At 42.9% G+C, this 19,520-nt stretch overlaps 1 protein-coding gene across 1 annotated transcript; it reads right to left on the bottom strand.

Moving 5' to 3' along the window:
- Positions 1 to 4,317: 4,317 nt before the first annotated feature.
- FOXL3 (forkhead box L3) lies at positions 4,318 to 14,086 on the bottom strand. Its single transcript, XM_061600191.1, has 3 exons — positions 13,980 to 14,086; positions 10,819 to 10,987; positions 4,318 to 4,791 (listed from the first exon to the last, which is right to left on the bottom strand). Exons 1-3 carry the CDS (start codon positions 14,084 to 14,086, stop codon positions 4,318 to 4,320), a joined length of 750 nt encoding a protein of 249 aa, XP_061456175.1.
- Between the last annotated feature and the right edge of the window lie 5,434 nt (positions 14,087 to 19,520).

Raw genomic sequence — 19,520 nt, 5'->3', positions numbered from 1 at the left:
ATTTTAAATAAAAACCCAAGATATGTGAAATTCTAATTAGAGCCACCATAAGTGAATGACATCTTGCTCATTCCTGTGCATGGAGAAGCATGTTAGGAGAGGAAAAATGTCTCTATATATCTTTGTATTGTAAGTTCTGTGGAAATATGCAAAGTTGAATTTATATACTCAATGAATATATACATCAAGAAGACTCTTTTTGGCACATGTACATTAATTACAGACTGGCTTAATATAATTGTTGCCTATTTCTCTGAGATGCATCTTTGCTGTTTTTGTTTTGTTTTTAAGGGAAAGTCAGGGTTACATTTGTGGCTACCAGAGTGCTTTACAACATTTTGTGGAATTCACACTGATGCTACCATTCAGAAATACAAGCTATCAATACTGCAAATGTGTCTTTTAGAAGCAACTACTGTATATTGATATATTATTCAGGTTTATATAAATACTTGCATGGCATACATTCTTTAGCATGCTTTACTACATCCCTGTAAGCAAGATAGCATTACTTTTAATTTATAGATGTGGAAACTGAGGCTGAAGTTGATTTGCCCAAGGTTCCTCCAGTGAGATGGGAAATTTGCCCTCAGAACTCCTTGGTCTATTCAAGTAAAACACACTGGATTATTATTCTACTGGCTAGAGTAAAAGTGAGGATTAAAGTTTGTAAATGTTGCTCATGGTCAGAACATTAGCAATCTCCCTAGCTTTGTTGAAAATGGAATCAATGCATTTTGCAGATTGTTGGAAGGAAAGATTGAAATCAATCTGTTTTGAATGTATAATTTGCTTCAAAGTAGAGGAGACCGACATTTGCCCAGTTTATATTCAATGGATAATTTTCAGGTTTTTTCTATGCTTATTAAATTAATTATAGACAAAGAGGCATTCATAACATCCTTGGAAGTTTTCTCACAGCTCAACAGGATTGTGGTGAAAGTAGATTTTGGTAGATTTTGTTTCATTTCTGTCTGTTGAAAGTTAGACAAAGTCAAAACCACAGGTGTAACGTTTAACCTCATTGTGCTCTTTGGACAAGTTCTGTTTGCATTTGAAACACAACGACAGCATCGTTTGTGAATAACTGTGTGTTTTCTGCATGGATGCAAATCTATGCTTCAGTGGTGCACTAATGCTACAGAAGTCTCCATTGTGCCTGCTGTGTCTGGAGGCAAGAGCTGTATTGGTGCTGAATAAACATGGCAGATTTTTTCCAACTAAATATCACCTCTGTATGGACACTTCTTGTGCTTTCCAAATTCAGCTTTTAGTGCATGAAGTAGTGGCCATAGAAAATTCTCTTTCTAGGAGCAGGAGTGATGTCACATGGGAGAACTCCCCCCATCCTGACATCAGTCCTCCTCTTCCAATGTAGACTGCAGCGGTAAGTTCCAACTGTTTTGGACTACGATTCCCATCAACCCTGCTAGCTCGGGTTGATAGGAGTTCCACAAAATTTGGAGGGGATCAGGCTGGGGGAGGCTGCCATAGAATATCACCAATGGAGGTGTATGAGTTCTTAGATGTGTGGGTCCCAGGGAGAGCCCTACATTCTCAGAGCACGAGAAGGAGACAGAGAAGTAATTTCATTTTCTGCAGTAGTGTAGTGGCAAATTCAGGAGGACAGAGTCCTTCATAATAGCCACAGCCACACCCCCTCACTGCCACACTCCCTTCTTAGAATAACCTGGCCAGGTTTAAACACTGCTTTCTGCTTTTCTGTTGCTGTCACCATTTGACTGTCCTTTCTCACTATCAGAGATATTGCTTTAATTACTGAATTCTCATTGTCTACACATTTATCTCCTGTTGCTACCAAACTACTTGATGATGTAGATGGAATGCTGTCATCAGGATTCACTGTCTCTTCTTCTGCAACTACAGAATTATCAATTGGCTTTTTGAAGTAGGAACTAATAAAAGCTTATCTGCAATTGACACTCACTGGGACTCTTCTCAGTGTCTAACACACTCCCCTTTCATGGTGATTGGTTTGTAGGATGCTGGAGATATAGGGCCCCTGCCAAAAAGTAGGGGGTCTAAGACCCTCATGGAACCCTGGAAGACTACACCCCTGATTTCCTGTGGACTGTGCTCTCTCTGCAGTTTAGGAATAACTTGTGGCCAGCTACTGAATTCTGACCAGCATGATAGAATTGTTGGGAAACCACTATTCTCCTCACAGAGCTACAATTCCCAGAGTTCTCTGGGAAGAGGGATGGATTGTTACATCTGTTTGGGAATTGCAGCTCTTTGAGGGAAACCGGGGTCTCCTAACAACTGTCAGCACCCTTCACAAACTACAGTTCCCAAGATACTTTGGGGAAGCCATGACTGTTTAAAGTGGTATGATACTGCTTTAAATGTATAGTGCAGATGTGGCCAGACAGAGTCATGCTGGTAAGGACTGATGGGAGTGAGAGTCCAGCAACATCTTGAGGGCCACAGGTTCTCCATCCCTGCCCTAAGATTACAGATCTCTCATTGATGAGGTACTTCCCGTTTAACTTCTAGGTTTTGTATTGATATATTGTATTGAAACTTCAGAGATATTTCCGTTCATATGGTTCCACTGTCTGCCCAAATGGCTGGCAGGGACTGATGCCTAACCAACATAGTCCAGAATTGTCAGTGAATTTTGCATAGAGTTATATTTGGAAGGTTCTACGCATGCAAAGGATTTATAAAAAATTTAGTGGAAGAGTTTGGATTAGATTCATGAAATTTCTTGGGTTGATGTAGATGTATATGCTAATCCATATACCTTGAAACCACTGGATTTTGCCTAAAATTACATTCAAGGCAAATATGGAGGGCAGCCCTGCTCTGGCAAAATACCAACAATAATTCTGAGGGAGATGAAATAACTTCTGGTAAGATTAGTAGCATCTTCATGATGAAGCCAGGCTTTTTGGTTATGGAGCATGTAATTTTCGGTATGCCCAGAGAATGTCGCATACAGTTCAAAGGAGTGGTTTGTGAAGGAGAAGTTAGCCATTAATTATTTTATCAATGATTATTTTTTTTGGTAACAAATCCCAGAAATGAAAATGGTTAAGTAGTAAAACAAGTCCAGTCATTTAAATATCTGGGACTTACAGTTGAAAGGTTGTCTTGGTTTTGTGAAATATCTCTGGGCACATCTGATATTTAATGATTATATAGAGTTGTATACCAGTTTAACTGCCATGGCTTCCCTTCAAAGGATGCTGGAAATTGTAGTTTGGTGAGAGTGCTGACAGTCCTTAACCCTCCCTCATAGAACTACAGTTCCTAGGATTCCCCTGGGAGAGGAAATAGCTACTAAAGCAGTGTGAGATTGCAGTTTCTTCCAAATTTTGAAAACTAAAATTCAGTTTCTTTTGAGTGAAACTGGCAGTTTCTTTTTTCTTTCTTTTTTTTAAAATATAACAGCTCTTGATTAAAGTTTCATAAGCATCCAAGGGCTGGGGATGAGTGAGATAAAATTCTTTGGGGTGGTGGGCCCCATCTAACCTATGGCCTATTAGGTGGGCTTCTCTGGCCTAATCTAATTCCTTAAGATGTAATTCCCTAAATTGTGAAGGGCAGTAGCTCAGCAGTAGAGCATCTGCTTTGCATGCAGAAGGTGGCCCACACTCAATCTTCTGCATCTCCACATAGGCTGTGAGAGAACCCGGCCTGAAACCCTGGAGAGCGGCTACCAGTCAGTGCAGATGACACCAATGGTCTGACTCAGTATAAGGCAGCTTCCTAAGTTGTTCCTGTGTACCCAACTGACCTATCCATGCAGGAACAGAAATGCTGTGAAGTTTACATAAGTAATCATGGAAAAGTATTAAAACAAAAACCTTAACTTTTACTGCCAATCAAGGCTGACATTGGCACTTGGCATCCTTGGGCAGCTACTGGAGGCCCAGAAACCTGGCAGCCCCCCCTCCTGCAGCATTGATTCTTGCCCTAGCCCTCCCCCTTCAAACATTTTCCCAAGCCCAGCACTCCAAGCAGTTGGATCTAGCTGTTATTTAAGAGGCATAATGAGCAATAAAAATGGTAGCTAGGTTTTTGGCATCATCCCACTTGGCGTGCTCAGGTTAAGCCCAGTGGGGCTCACCAAGGGAGGAGAGACCGTTTGCCTTAGGCCCCATCCAAGTGAGAACTGACGGTGCCACAGATCCATCAGTAAGTTTACAAGCAGTGTGATGGTTTCACGTTAAGGCTCCAACCTCGGCGAAATTCGTCCTTCAGATACTCAATAGCCCGATGAAGCAACTGGAGGAGGATTGAGGGAACAAACAGGAGGCTATTCCTCATTTAACCCCCCAGTTTGCAAACTCACATTGGCCAAAAATGAAGGTTAATCTGCTGAGAATCCAAGAGGTGGTATTTATTATCTTGCATGTGATATGGAGACCTCAGGACTGGCAGAGGGTCTGGGGAGGAGAGAATGTAATCAATGCTAAATTTAATTTCGGAGTCAGATTTTCCTATGGAGGAGCTGTTTAGACTCTCTCGGCTGGTGGAGGTGTTTGGAAAAAGCTCGCGAACCTCCAAAGGTATGGGCTGGGATTGCATTCTCTGACCAGGACAGGAGGAGGTGCCAGGAAATCCAGAATCCACTGGGGACAATGCAGGCAAGCAATCTCTCTCTCCGTTTGACCTTTTGTCTCTGGGTTCCCTTTTCACATTCTTCCGCCTCCTCCTCCTCCTGTAATTCCCATTTTCAAACAGATCCAGCATGGATTCGCATCCTGATGCAAAGCTCCAGTAGTTTCCCTTTCCCTTGTCGTTGCCTTCTGTCCGGGGAACCTGCATATCATTTTTTTTTTAAAAAAAGCATCAATTCTGTCAATGACTTCCGTATGGGAGAAATAAAAGCATCTGTCAAGTCTGCCTGGAAACCGTGGCCTTTCCCCCGCAGCAGCGGAAGCTGATCCAGCCCCCAGTGAGCCCCCACCTGCCTGCCTTGTGGCTTACAAACAGTCCACAGATGGAACTGTCTGTCAGCTTCCTCCTCCTCCAGATCAGTTTTACCCTTGTAGAACTCAGCAATGAGGAAGACAGGGACAAAAGGAGAATTAGTTGACTCTGCCTCTCATTGGCTCTGGCTCTACTGGCTAATTGGGCTCCCAGCCTTCTGCCCCAATCGACCTTCACAGCTCCTCAGAACCTTTTCCCTAATCCGAGAGTGTAAGAGTTGGCTGTGGTGATTTGGGTCAGGAAAAAATGCACTCTGTGCATGCATAGGAACCCTCTGAGGTTTTTTTTTCAATTCAGAAGGTCTAAGGCTATCGTCAGAAGCAACATGCGTTCTGAATTCCACTAGGAGGGGAGAGTGCTCTTGCGCTCAGGTCCTGTCTGTGGGCTTCCTATGGGCATCTGGTTGGCCACTGTGAGAACAGAGTGCTGGATGAGATGGGCCACTGGCCTGCTAGAGCAAGGCTCTTCTTATGTTCTTAAGAGGCATAGCTTTCAGAACAGATTGTGAGGCTGAACTGCAGCAAAAGGAAAACCTGAATCCAGCATTTGTGTGCGTGTGCGCTGCAAACATGGGCATTTGAACATCTGTATTCATTTAAATGCAAAACTCGTATAAACATATATGACAAGCTGCTGAAGACCAGGCTCTCTAATTATAGAAGCTGTAGGTAAATAGCCCCTTCAATTTGCTACGTACTAACACACATCAGAAGAAAAAAATCTCTCCCACATCTCTCCCTCTCTCCCTCCAGGAGCAGCTAAGAAGGTGAAGTGCTATCTTAAAGGATCGCTATTTGATTAGACAATATTTCTTTTCTCCCCACCAACATAGGGCAGTGGCTTTCAAGCTTGTTCCAGAGAAGCCTACTGGGAATTTCGTGAGGAAAAGATCCATAATGGTGTATAAGCTTCTAAGAATGGTGTATAAGCTTCTTACCCTCTGTTACTGATCTTTCTCATGCAGTGCCGATCATAGGAGGCTGTTTGATGTGTTCCAAATTGGGATGCTTCCAAATCTCTCCTCATTCAGATTTCTCTCTGGATTTTAGATTCCCAAATTACTAGAGACCTATTCAGGTATTTCATACCTGTGGGTCCCAAAAGCATGAAGTGGCCAGGGGCAATGCACAGGGCTAACCATACCCTTTGCTAATGCTACATGCATCAGTCACATCCCTGGTCAACATAGGGTTGATATCAGTCTGAAAAAAGGCTTGTTCCACACACACAGGGTCTCCATTACATTATGAATGAAGAACATGTGGCCCTCCAGATGTCTTTGGACACCAGCTCCCATCAGCCCCCCACCAGCATGGCAAATGGTCAGGGATGATGGGAGTTGGCATCCCACAACATCTAGAGAGTTAAAGGTTCCCCGTCCCTGTTCAGGCTGACATAAATCACCCATTGGCTGGTTAGCCAGGCTAGCACATGCAACACTGAGGGGTGGTCTTAGTCTTGCACATTTCCACTGACCACTTTATGTTCGATACCTACAGTTATCAAATGCCTGAATAGGGCTCTGATATTTCCCCCCTTTCTTTTCTGAAGTGAAACCAATTAGGAAACTTCCATTGTTTTGTTTCTTTATGACCAAATCTTGTACACTGCGCTGTACACGAAAAAATTGTCCCAGTGTCCAGTTCCTTTGTCTCATCATCATCACTCACCCTTCACTTACAGGTCCCAGTGTGTTACAACCATTTAAAATTAAACATTAACAACAATTAAAATACATTACATTCATAGGAATAGGGTGCGTCCTGAAAACATACATCTCAGAAGCTGAAAGAGATGAGTCTTTAGCATTTGCTGAAAACTAGACAGTGAAGTTGCCAAACACACCTCTGTGGGGAGGGAGTTCCACAGCTTAGGGGCCACCACAGAGAATGCCTTCTCCTGGGCCACTATTCACTGAACTGCTGAGGGCAGCAGAATTACCAAGAAGCTTCCCTGTTTATTTATTTATTATTAGATTTATATCCCGCCCTTCCTCCCAGCAGGAGCCCATGCTAAACTCAACACCCAAGGGGGTCTGAATGAAGGGGTCTCTCAGATATTTGGAGCCTACATGATTTAGGGTTTTAAACACTAAAGTGAGCACCTTGAATTGGGCCTGGAAATGAATTTTTCCAATGTACATATTGATAAAATACTGCAAAAAAAAACCCATTTCGATGTAACCAAACCACCCTTCCCCAACCTGGTGCCTCTTGGACTACAACTCCCATCAGACCCAGTCAGTGTGGCCAATGGTGAGGAATGATCAGAGGGCACCAGGATGCATATGTATTCTATCATTGAGATTCTTCTTTTATTATCATTATCATTATTATTTGATTTATATCTCACCCTTCCTCCCAGCAAGAGCCCAATTCTTTTGTGAATTTGCTTGATTTCTCCAAGAGTCTGCTTCTCCCCATGATACCCTCCTCCTGAATTCTGGATTAAATCAGAGCATTTCTTTGGTTGGTATACATTGGCTGGTGAACGGCATTGCAACATTTGAATAAGTGTGACGTTCAAAGTGTGGCTGCCTTTCAGTTCTCATATTGTTTCGTAAAGTGTGAATTTGATAGATTCAGCTTGAGATGTGAACTGAATTGAATGTCTCACCCATCTCTACTCTCCCCAATGTGTGCCTGACATGCGCTGAGAAAACACTTTGATAGATGCAGTCTTAATGCAATTGTATGAATGGTTCCATCATGGTTCCCCCCCCCCCGTATGCTGTTCTGCCAATGCACAAGGGTGCATGAGGACATTTGTAAAACACCATGCAAAAAGAAGCATGCAAATGCTTCAAGACTGCCTTTTTTGCTGTGATAGCAGCTCAGGCTGTTTGTTCTTGTAGCCCAGTTTTGTCTACACTGCGTGGCAGTGTCTCTGCATGCTCTCAGGTCTTGCCCATCATTTGTTCCCTGATCCTTTTCACTGGTGGTGGAGATTATCAAACCTGGGACCTTCTGCATTCAAATGGTGTGCTCTACCATTGAGCTATGGCCCCACTATGTAACATTGGTCATGTTCTACATGTGGCCTTAGTGATCCTAGGAAGCTGCCGTTAAGAGGAAGCAACATCTTACTCAGCACATCCCTGACAACAACAGACGCTTCCTGGAAGCCCTTCACCTGAGCACAGGAGCTGATAAATGTATCTCTCCTATGAATTATCACTGGAGAGCAGTAGGTCCTTGCAACTGGGGATGTGTGAAATCAGGCCTCATATGTTGGCAGGACCCTACTGAGTCCTATCAGCATAAGGGTTTCCACTTGTGCAACAGGACTTCCCTCCCTCTCTCCCCCACGCCCATATGACCCATGCCCTCCCCCAATCTGCTCCAGAGGGTGGGAGGAACCCCTCAAACAGATTTAGGAGGAGAGGGAGAGAATGTTCCATTGCACAAGCAGAAATCCTGGAGCTGACTGAATGATTGCTTCAGCTGTACCTGTACCTGATTTCACTCTGTGTAAACCATCTAGAGGTTATGAATGATTAACCATTATCTAAATCCTTTTTAAGTGTCTCTCTGTGTGTGTCAGCGTGTGTGTGAGTTTGACTTGCAACAAAATGTTGCAGCATGGAATGTTTCTCTTCAAGATACTTAATTCATTCCCTCACCTAGGCTTTTGCCATCTCACTCAATAGTCAGCTACCACTCTATACCCACTGAACATGCTCAGTCTTCCTTGGGCCGTTTTGGGGGCTTACCACCTAAGGGATTTTTCCCCTAAAGTGTTTTTGTACTTGGGGTTTCCCCAAGTTTGCTGATACCCTCCTCTTTGTGTGTGTGTGTGTGTGTGTGTGAGTGAGTGAGAGAGAGAGTGAGAGAGAGAGAGAGAGAGAGAGATGCCATTTTGACTCCATAGGCACACACAACTTGGACACTGGAAAAAGGTAATTGACACCATATCTTTAAAGCACCTGACTTCCCCCAAAGAATCCTGGGAACTTTTAAGGGTGTTGGGAAATTGTAGCTCTGTGAGGGCTAAACTACAGGTTCCAGGGTTCTTTGGGAGAAGCCATGTGCTTTAAATGTGCTTTAAAGATATGTTGTGTATGCATCCATGGAGGGAGGGAATTATTTTGTCCATGCAGCTGCATCCCAAAAATGCTTAAGCATGCCTTGCATGTGGAAGGTCCTGTGTTAAATCCTTGGCATCTCCAGTTGAAAAGATCAGCTAAGCAATGACCTTGGAGATCTGCTCTCATCTAGAGAAGACAGTTCAGGGCTAGAAGGATGAATAGTTTCACCTAGCATAATAGTGGGTTTTTTCCCCATTTCCGATAGTTCTGTGGCAAAAAATTATTTTGTGTGCTTCATCAATTACTGAGAAAAGAAATTTCATTTGCAAATTATGAAAGGGGAGAGAAAAGCTTGATACAATTTCCATAGGTCAAGTGTGCAGGGATGGGGAGTTCAATTCAGTTTGCATTTAAAGCAGTATTGAGCAAATTTGCACTTTCAGTAGCAATATGAGCACCGAAACAGCAATCCTTTGAAATTTGCACTTATCCAAATTTTGTGATGCAGTTCCCCAACTGACCAACATTTTCAAGAATGCACATATTAGGGGAAGATGTGTATAAAAATGAACATATGAGTGAATATAGTACAGAAATCCATTGTATAAGGAGACATTGCTTGTAAAAATGTGTATATGAGTCAAAACTACAATCAGAACTGTGTTTATTAGGAGACTTTTCACTAAAATGTTAAAGAATTTTCATGAGGATTTTTTAAAATCACAAATTGCTGCAGAAACCCAGAGAACTGAATTTAAGATTGGGAAAATGAGAAATTGAGATAACTGAAATTGGCAGATCTTTTCCTCCCTATGTGCAGGTTTTGTGTGCATGTGTGCTTGTCTTACTTTCAAGATGGCCAAGGTGGAGTTGTGCGTGTCCTTTTTTTTCAGTCTACAAATTATCTCACAGGGCAGTTTGCAATCTGAAGCTTTTCCAGGTGCCTGTGCTTCAGTGAAAGCCCAGGAGGGGACATCAGATGAGGAAGCCGGCACAGGGAGTCTGCAGAGTGCTGGAGCTCTATGCCCCGGAGAGTGCGCGCAGCCCCCACAACCCTTGCAACAATAAGGGAAGCACTGAGAATGAAGCAGACAAAGGAAACATAAGAAGAGCCTGCTGGATCAGGCTATGGGCCCATCTAGTCTAGCATCCTGTTCTCACAGTGGCCAACCAGATGCCCTTGGGAAGCACACAAGCAGGACCTGAGGGCAACAGCACTCAGTGGTAACACATCTGCCTTGCATGCAGGTTCAATCCCTCACATCTCCAGGTAGGGCTGGGAAAGTCTCCTTCCTGAAACCTCGGAGATCTGCTGCCAGTCAGTGCAGACAGTGCTGGGGTATTTGGACTAATAGGTCTGATTCAATATAAGGTTCCTCCTATGGACCTTATTTTCTCCCCACTTGTGGTTCTCAAAATCTGGCATTCCGAGGCATACAGAAAGTCTCTTTTGCAGGGGAAGAAAACTTTTATGTTACAGTTATATTCAGTTTTATTATCCTTTCTTGCATTTGTGTACAATCTTTCATTAGCCCCCTTTTATGATCCCTGTATATGCATCTTTGAAAGTGGTTTTTGAAACTTGGATTGTATGTGAAACCCTGTATGTGCTTTTTTAAACAAAATAATTGAAATAAGAAATTGGAGGAGAGATTTTGCCCCAGCCCTAGCTCCCCATGACTATTCTGTGGCAGAGGAAGTGGCCGTCTCTGAGCTGAACTGGCTATGCGCAGCCTCCTATGCTCCCAGCTGAGCAGCTTGCAGCCCCTAAGGAGCCCTTTCCAGGATGTGGACTGCAGCCTATGTGGCTGTGGTTCATGTGGGCCTACCTTGACAAAGCAGCTGTTGAGAGAGAGGTTGTGACGGATCGAGTTCTGCCAGGCTCGCTGGTTTGTTCGGTAGTAAGGGAATTTCTTCATGATAAAATCATAAATGCCAGACAGAGTGACTTTGTTGGAAGGACTCTGCTGAATGGCCATGGCAATTAAAGCGATGTAGCTGCAGCAAGGAAAAACAGAAAAAGAATGGTAGTACCAACCTGAAAACAAAGATGAGTCGATGTGATGGGAACGGAAGCCCCAGTGAGAATCTAGAAACAAAGACACACAAATGGTTGGCACCAGGACTAAGGCTGCAGTCCGAACACAGCAGGATTGTATTGAGGGTTAGTTGCCCTTAGTTCCCTTCCCATTGAAATCAATGGAGCTTAAACGGAATCATGACTAACTATGCGCATCGGTTTCAATGGGACCTAAGTAACAAGGACCTAACTCACAGCGCTGTGCTCAATGTTTGTCCTACCCACAGACCCTGTGAAATTAATGGAGATGGGTAACTTAAGTCCAGTAATTTCAATGGTTCTACTTTGAGTAAGACTTAGTTGGGTACTTGGGATAGAGGCATAACTCAGTGGTAGAGCATCTTCGGTCCCTGGTTCAATCCCTGGCATCTCCAGGTAGGGCTAAGAAAGATTCCCTGCCACCTTGGAGAGCAGCTGCCAGTCAGTGTTGACACTTCTGAGCTAGATGGATAAAGGGTCTGACTCAGTAGAAGGCAGCTTCCTCTGTTCTTATGCTCTCTGAGTAGACCCACTGAAAAGAATAAATCATGTCTATTAACATCAATGGGTCTACTCTGAGTAGGACAAGCCTTGAATACCATCCACTGTAACTAACTCAGTGTAATCCTAGGCTATGTTTACTTGGATGCAAGTCCCTTTGTGTTTAGTGGGGCTTTCTTCTTGGAAGAGGGTTGCAGCCTTAATCTTATGGATCCAAGCAATAATATTTATAACATATGATGTTGCAGTAATCCATACAGCAATCTTGTAAAGGCAAGTGATTCTCATGATCACCCCAGTTTCATTCACTTATTTCCCACCTTCCCCTGGAGGAGCTCAGGATAAAATTAATTGCTTTCCACACACACACACCCCATCATCCCACTTTTAGTATCACAACAACCCTGTGAGGTAAGTTAAGCTGAGAGAGAAAGAGAGAGAGAAAGAGATAGTAACTGGCCCAAGGTCACCCAGTGAGCTCCATGCCTTAATGGGGATTTGAATCTGGGTCTCCCCACCTTTAGTCTAACAGGATACCACACTGTCTCTTGTATTGCCAATGGGAGCTGAGAGTGAGCGATAGAAGCCTTCCTGGAGTTACCAACTGTGGTAATTAAACTGGCAATGTCCCAGCTCATTGTTCACGCTCTTAACATTTGCACTGCATAGCACCTTCCACTGGACAATGCTGCTTTTGAGATGCCCACTTTCTCTGGATGTCTCTTTGAGAGAGTTGTGCAAAGCACTGGGCCCCATGAGTAGGACACCATGCCCAAGTGGATAAACTGTAGAACCTTCCAAGCCAAAGGTAACAGAGTCCACATGCTGAAGCACAAGGAGATCTGTGTTCGGATCAAGTCACTTTCTCTCTGCTTCAGTGCCCATTTGAGAATGTGTGCCCCAGAATAGTTGAGACTGGTAAGAGAGTGCACAAAACGTTGGTTTAAAAAAGAAATCCTGAAAGTAAGGTTAACCCCTATGTATAGGTGTCCTGGATTCTCCTTCAGCCCACATTAACAACAATTGGTCTGACACATTATCACATGAGAAGTAACAGGACTGCTGATTGCCCTTTTAAATAAAAGCAAAATATCTCCGCTTAAGAATTCATCAAGTCACACAGTTGGAAATGCAACCATTCCATTTTGGCAACTTTTCCCCATTCTACTCAGGAGAAAAAGCTTTCATTTTAAAAAAACAAAAAGCAACAACAACAAAAAACATGCCCAGGCACAATTTTGCAACTTTTAAAAAGAGAACGTTTCTCAGAACTGAAACTCCAGTGAAGTGTGGCAGGCCATCACACTTGTGTATCAAAGAATCAATAACTAGTTGTGTTCAATGCAACTCAGTTCTGTGCAGAACTGAGCGCCATGGGTTTTAGGTGACTATCCTGCATGCATGTACCTGGGAGTAAACCCCACTGAAGTCAATGGGATTTACTTCCAAAAAGACATGGATAGGATTGCATTGTTATTCTTAAATAAGTGTGCATAGAGGGACAGGAAGTATTTAGGACATGCAATTAATTCATGTCAATTATGGATTAATCAACCCAAGCTTTAGTTGATTAATCTTTATCAATGGAACTAAGAATTAAAGGCACACTTGGTATTTGATGCTATGGAGTGAACGCAATATGAGATTTTTAAAAAGAAAGACAGTATTTTATTCTAATAATGAGTGGTTACTTTTTTGCTCAGTAACCTGCAAGTAACCATGCATGTCCTTTGATATCTCAAAAAAGAAGCAGCAGGGTGATTTTTTTGTAATTTTCAAATGTGATTAGTTACTTAATTGGTTTAATGGAAAATGATCAATCAGCTAAAAATTCTGCAACTTTGAAAGAGCTAGGTGTGATTTAATCAGATCTACTTAAGAGACCAAGATCCTGGGTGTTTCTTTGCCTAAAGTAGTTAATTTAGCACCTTATGCATTTAACACCTATTCATTAGATTTCTACAGAGAACAGGGCAGAGGGAGGTACAGCATGTGTAGAGGACAACATTATCATTAATCACATCATTTCTAAAGCCAAAATATGGACTTAATTTTTTTAAAAAAGCTTATAACACTTTGGGGTGAGTACAGATTTGATCTTCCAAACAACCTGTGCATAAGGTAAGTCTGATCTGCCTGAGGCCCCCCTCAACAACTCTTTTGACCAAATTAAATTTGGATTCCCCCCCTGTCAAAATCTCAGACTGAATATCCCCTGGCCCCTATTTTTAAAGTTATATTTTAAAAAAAGCTGAAATGGATAAAAGTGAGATTAAAAAACTCCCAATAATCCTAAAATGATTGCATTCCATATCCATTTCTGCCCACACCTGCAAAGACAATTAGGGGTGACTGTGGCAAAAAATTGCAGAGGAATTCCCCAGTCACTGGCAATATGGATAGAGAGAGCGATGGAAAAGTTAAGCTTACCTGTATGCTGGTCTGGTGAACCTTTTCTCTTCATCAGAACTGCAGGTTGGGTAATCATCCCCATCATAATTAAAGCAGTTATAGGGGTACTGGCTGTTATCAAACATGTTCTTGGTCGTCTTTGGGCTCCTGTGAAGTGGGAGAGAGAGGTGGAGTCACTTTATTTCTCCCTCCTCCCTCTTTTCCATTGCTTGCACCCTCCCTCCCCTTCTCAGCCTTCTTTCTCCATCTCTTTTTAATCAACACACTGGCAATTTTGTAGTTGCAGTCCTGGAGTCCCCAAACAACCTCTCTCTCTCTCTCTCTCTCTCTCTGTGAATATCCCTCAGCAGGCTTGTTTTCCCTTCCCCCTCCTCTTGCTGGAAGAAAAGGCAGCAGCTAACTGATTCAAGGGTGGTAAAGGTCTCTCCTGAACCTTTGAACTTGGGTATATAAACCAAGCAGTAGCAAGGCGCTAGGGCTTCCTGGGTGGTCCCACCCTGGCAAGATGGGCACAAGCGCTGCGCTTGCCATTGACATACACAGTGTGGCAAAAGCAACCAGGGCAAGGCTTAATAACTTCTCCTTGGCAATGAAACTTGGGAGACCAGAGTTCCTTCTCCTCCTGTTTGGAATTATTTTTAAAAACAAAACAAAGGGGCTGGAGGGTGATTCCCAGCCACTCAATTATTTTATTTTCAAAATCCATACCCTGTTGTTTAATAAATGAAACCCCTCAAGACAGACAGACAGACACACGCATACACATTAAACCCCTCAAGACAGACAGACAGACAGACAGACAGACAGACACACACACACACACACACACACACACACACACACGTTCAAAGAGGGCAGAACAGAAGGATTCAGGGGAAACTACTGTCAAGTAGGAAAGTTAAAGGAAAATAGCTGTAGGCATGATAGCTGCTTGTGTGGGCTTTGATCTGTTGGATGAATTAGACTAATAACTCTCTGTGTTGGCATTCCACCCTGTAAGAATTTGATCGTCTCTCTCACACCCCCCCCAATTTTCTCCCCAAATGCTTTGGAGTGGTTTTCAATGAGTGAAGTAAATCTAAAGGCAGATCATTCAATGGTTTCCTTATGGGAAAACATGTTTATGTGCCACATGATAAGTAAGCTTTATGAAGACAGTAGAGATGGAAAGAACTGTCAATTTTGGTTCTCTCAGCTTCTCATTTTTCTAATCTTAAGAAGTCACTTCACATTTCTGCAGCCATTTGTGATTTTTTTTTAAAAAATGCTCATGAAAATTCATCATTCTGGTGCAAATTTCTCTAATAAACACATTTTTGCATTAGTTTTGACAAATTTCTCCTAACATAATGCATTTTTGTGATTTTCACCAATATATCAATTTTTATGCACACTTTCCCTTTGTTTGGTTGGAGAACTGCATTGCAAAATTCGGATACATGCAAATTTCAAAAGATGGCTGTGTTACAGTTCTCTTCTTTTGGAAAGTACCAAATTGATAGATTTGGCTTGAAGTGCAAACTGAATCAAATTTCTCCCCTATTCCTAGAAGAGAGCCATTTCCCCCATGAAAGTTATTTGGGGGGGGCAGGGAAGATGAGCCAATCAAAATTGATGGGCTTGTTTTGGAACCAGGTTGGCTGGATGGGAAAATTGGTGGGAAAGGCTGGGACAAAGGAAGTTGCCTTATACCAAGTTAGATCATTGGCCTGCTGAACTCATTATTTTCTACATCAGAGATGGGGAATCTCAGGTCCAGGGGCAAATGTGGCCCAAATGCGGCCCTCCATAGGAAGCATACGGAGTCAAACCATTGGTCCATTGAGCTTAGTACTGTTTACACTGACTGGCAGTGGCTCTCCAGAGTTTTAGACAGGTCTCTCTGTCAGCTTTAAAAATGCAGGTAAGCTATACCTGAGAGCCAGTGTGGCGTTAGTGGTTAGAGTGTAGGACTATGACCTGGGAAACCAGGGTTTGAATCCCCACACAGCCATGAAACTCACTGGGTGGCCTTGGGCCAGTCACTGCCTCTCAGGCTCAGAGTGAGGCAATGGTGAACCCCCTCTGAATACCGCTTACCAGGAAAACCCTATTCATAGGGTCACCATAAGTCGGGATCAACTTGAAGGCAGTCCATTTTCCATGGTAATCTGGCCCTGGTGAGTTTGCCCCCTTCTGCTTATTTTGCTGAGTTGTGCTCTGAACCTCTGACCCAAACCCTGGCTTGATGGCACCTCTTCCCCCAAAATTGGAGACAGCATTCAATCCGTGTATGCATGGTGTGGTCTCAGGGATAAGCTAGCTTCTCAGGAGGACCATATCTTACAGCCATGTTTGTTTATTTTCTATAAAGGATTTTTAACCCACCTTTCAGGGCACACTTCCTTCACAATGCAGGACCTGGGTACAAATACCTTCTTGGCCATGAATATCACTGGGTGGCCTTGGGCCAGTCACCAGCTCTCAGCCTAACCTACCCACCTCACAGGGTGGTTGTGTGAATAATGTGGCAGAGACCTATGTAAACCACCTTGAGCTCCTTGGAGGAAAGGTGGGATATAATGAAATACATGTATAAGTACATGCATAAATACAAAATTGGATAGGCATCTATGCATCCATCAAAAGAGGGAATGCATTGCCCAAAAGGAAGACAGAAGATGATGCAGATTTGCATAAAATTTGCATGTGCTAATTCAGATAATGTATAGGGGCCAATTTAGAAATAACTGCAATAATTTAAAGAGAAACACAATGCCTATGTCACCAGAAGTGAGGAAGACTGTATGACCAGCTAACCCTGTGTCTGCTCAGTCTGCTATCCAGCTGCTAAGTGCTGACAGGCAATCCAAGGGCCCTCCTACCCGCCCTTCTTAGGGTTCTTTATCTTTAAATGAGATTTGAAATGGTCTTGCAGTGGACAACCTTTCAAATAGAGGACTGTTTTCTGTAAACCAGGACAAATGGACATCCCACAGTATTTACCAGGAATTTTAAAGCACGTAAAATAATACTTAAATTCCTAAATACTTGTAATATATCCATTTGTCCTGGTTTACAGAAAACAATCCTCTCTTTGAAGTATTGCCCCCAAGGCAATATATAATTACAAACAAACAAACACCAATTCCAACATTCCATTAAATTAAAATAATTCAGTTAAAATCAGCAACAGCTAAAAAATCATTTTGCACAACACATTATTCAAATGCTGACTGGAATTAAAACATGTATTTATATATTTATTTATTTAGAGCATTTGTACCCTGCTCTTCAGCCCAAAAGGCTCCCAGAGTGCTTTGCATACAATCAGTTAAAACACACACAGGTCCATTTGTCTGCCCGCAGGTTTACAATCTAAAAAAAAAGTGGTGCACAAGGGAAAAGGGACAGGGAGGGAGGAGGAAAAAAGCAAACCCAGGCAACTCTTCTTAAATAGTACTTATAATGACCAGGTGTCACAGAAACAGACCAGGAGCAGGAGGTGCCTGATGAAGCTGGTCTTTCAGCAGAGCTGATGGGTGGAGCCCCACTTCCCATCTCTCCTGCTGGGGCAACCTAATGGAATGGCCAGTGCCAGGTGACAGTTGAGGGGGAAGAGGCCTGTTGGAGCTGATCTTTCAGGAGAGCTGATGGGAAGTGTTCTTAAAACCCAGCAGTGATAGCCATACATATTTCCATATGTAGTGATGAAGCCATACATATTTCTAAAGGTGTGGTGCTACCACTGAGAAGGTCCTCTCTCTTTCATCTCTTACTAATGGGCTGTAAAGCAAAGCCTCAGATGCTAATCTTGAGCAAGCTCAGATGGGTGCAAGTAGACCTTCTGATTAGCCAATCCCAAACTATGTGTCCCCTGAACAGTGACTTCACATGTGCAGAATCTTGTTTGATTTTTTCAAGCAGGAGAACTTGCATGTGTTTCGGTGGGTGTGGGGGCAACACTCAGCTCATAATACACTTTGGCTTTATAGTCTGGACAAATTTACAAATTCTGGATTCAGGTAATTACACATTTCAGCAACCGAACAAAACTCAGCTACTAATGTGAGAAATTCTTATTTTGAGGCACATCTGAGTGGCAGCTAGGGGTGAGAAAGAAATTCAATTCAGGTCACATTTAAAGACAAACTTACCAGGTTTATACTTTCTGAAATGATGCAAACCAAAACACAGGTATTCTTCAAACTTCACGCTTCTCTGAACTTTGCAGCGCAGTTCTCCAGCTAAGTAATGTGCATAAAAATGCATATACTAGTGTAAAGTATGCATAAAAAGTATATATATTCGTAAAAATAGTATACAAAAATGCAGCATATTAGGGGAAAATGCCTTGCCAAAATATGTATATTAGGCAAATTTTGTAGAATAATGTGCATATTAGGAGAAATTTGCACTAAATGCTGATGAGGTCTCATTAGGACTTTAAAAAAAAATAAAATGATATTTGTGGAGAACTGAATTTAAGACTGGAAAAATGAGAAACTGAAAATGACAAATTCATTCATCCCTGGTGACAGCTTCTTGAAAACTGTGTCCATAAATATGTAGCAAAGACTGTCGGAAATGATGATACCTCTAAAGCTTCTTTACAATGACCACAAGCAGCTAAACCTTTGTTACTTCTAATTCAAAAGCCCAGAGGTGAGCGTAGATGCTTTTGTAGCCCAAAACAGCACTATCCACACACACCTGATACCTCCCTAGTGTGTGTGGATAGTGCGGGTTTGGGCTACAGAAACAGGTATCAGAAGGCTTGGGAAAACTCCAAGATTTTCAGAAGTAAAGAAAAAATAATTAGAACTAGAACCTTAACTGTGTATGTCTGTGGAGAGAGAGAATGAGAGCTGAGCATGCCTAATAGTCACAGAATGCTAATAGGGTGGAGAATGGAAAATGAGGTGGGAGGGGTCATGGAATGGAGTATCCCAGTCCAGAGCATGGCTAAATGGTACCCTGAACATAGGAACACAGAAATCTGCCTGATACTGCATGAGATCACTGGTCCACCTAGCTAAGCATTGTCTACCCTGACTGGCAGCGGCACTCCAAAGTTTCAGACTGGGGTATCCCACAGCCTGACCTGGAGGTGCTGGGGATTGGATGTGGGGCCTTTTCCATGCAAAGCAGATGCTCTACTCACTGAGCTATGGCCCTTTCCCTGAACAGGAGTGCTCCACAGCACAATGTTTTTCTCCATGTCCCACTTGAATGGACCAACTGCGAATCCCGTCTCGGGCCTGAATTTTGCCTAAACTGAAATGTGACGTGAATGCATTTGCTCAAAAAGCCTGCCTGTAGGATTGGGGGAAATTGAAAGGGTCTTGATAAGATCAGCAGTGGAGGCTGGTCCATTTGGGCAAGTGGACTTCTTGCCCCACCAACCTCAGTCTTCCCTCAGCCAGCCCGCATCTGCCTGCCTGCCTTTCTCCTTACAAGAAGTGCAAGGGGTGGCGCTGCCCATCAGCTTCTGCTCCTTAGTTTCAATGTTTCCTTTGTAGAACTCAGCAGGGAGGTAGATGGGGACAAAACTCATAATTCTACCCATCATTGACTCTT

This window comes from Rhineura floridana, chromosome 17 (genome assembly GCF_030035675.1).
Source record: "Rhineura floridana isolate rRhiFlo1 chromosome 17, rRhiFlo1.hap2, whole genome shotgun sequence".
Lineage (NCBI taxonomy): Eukaryota > Metazoa > Chordata > Lepidosauria > Squamata > Rhineuridae > Rhineura > Rhineura floridana.
This window is presented reverse-complemented; position numbering and strand designations above follow the sequence as displayed.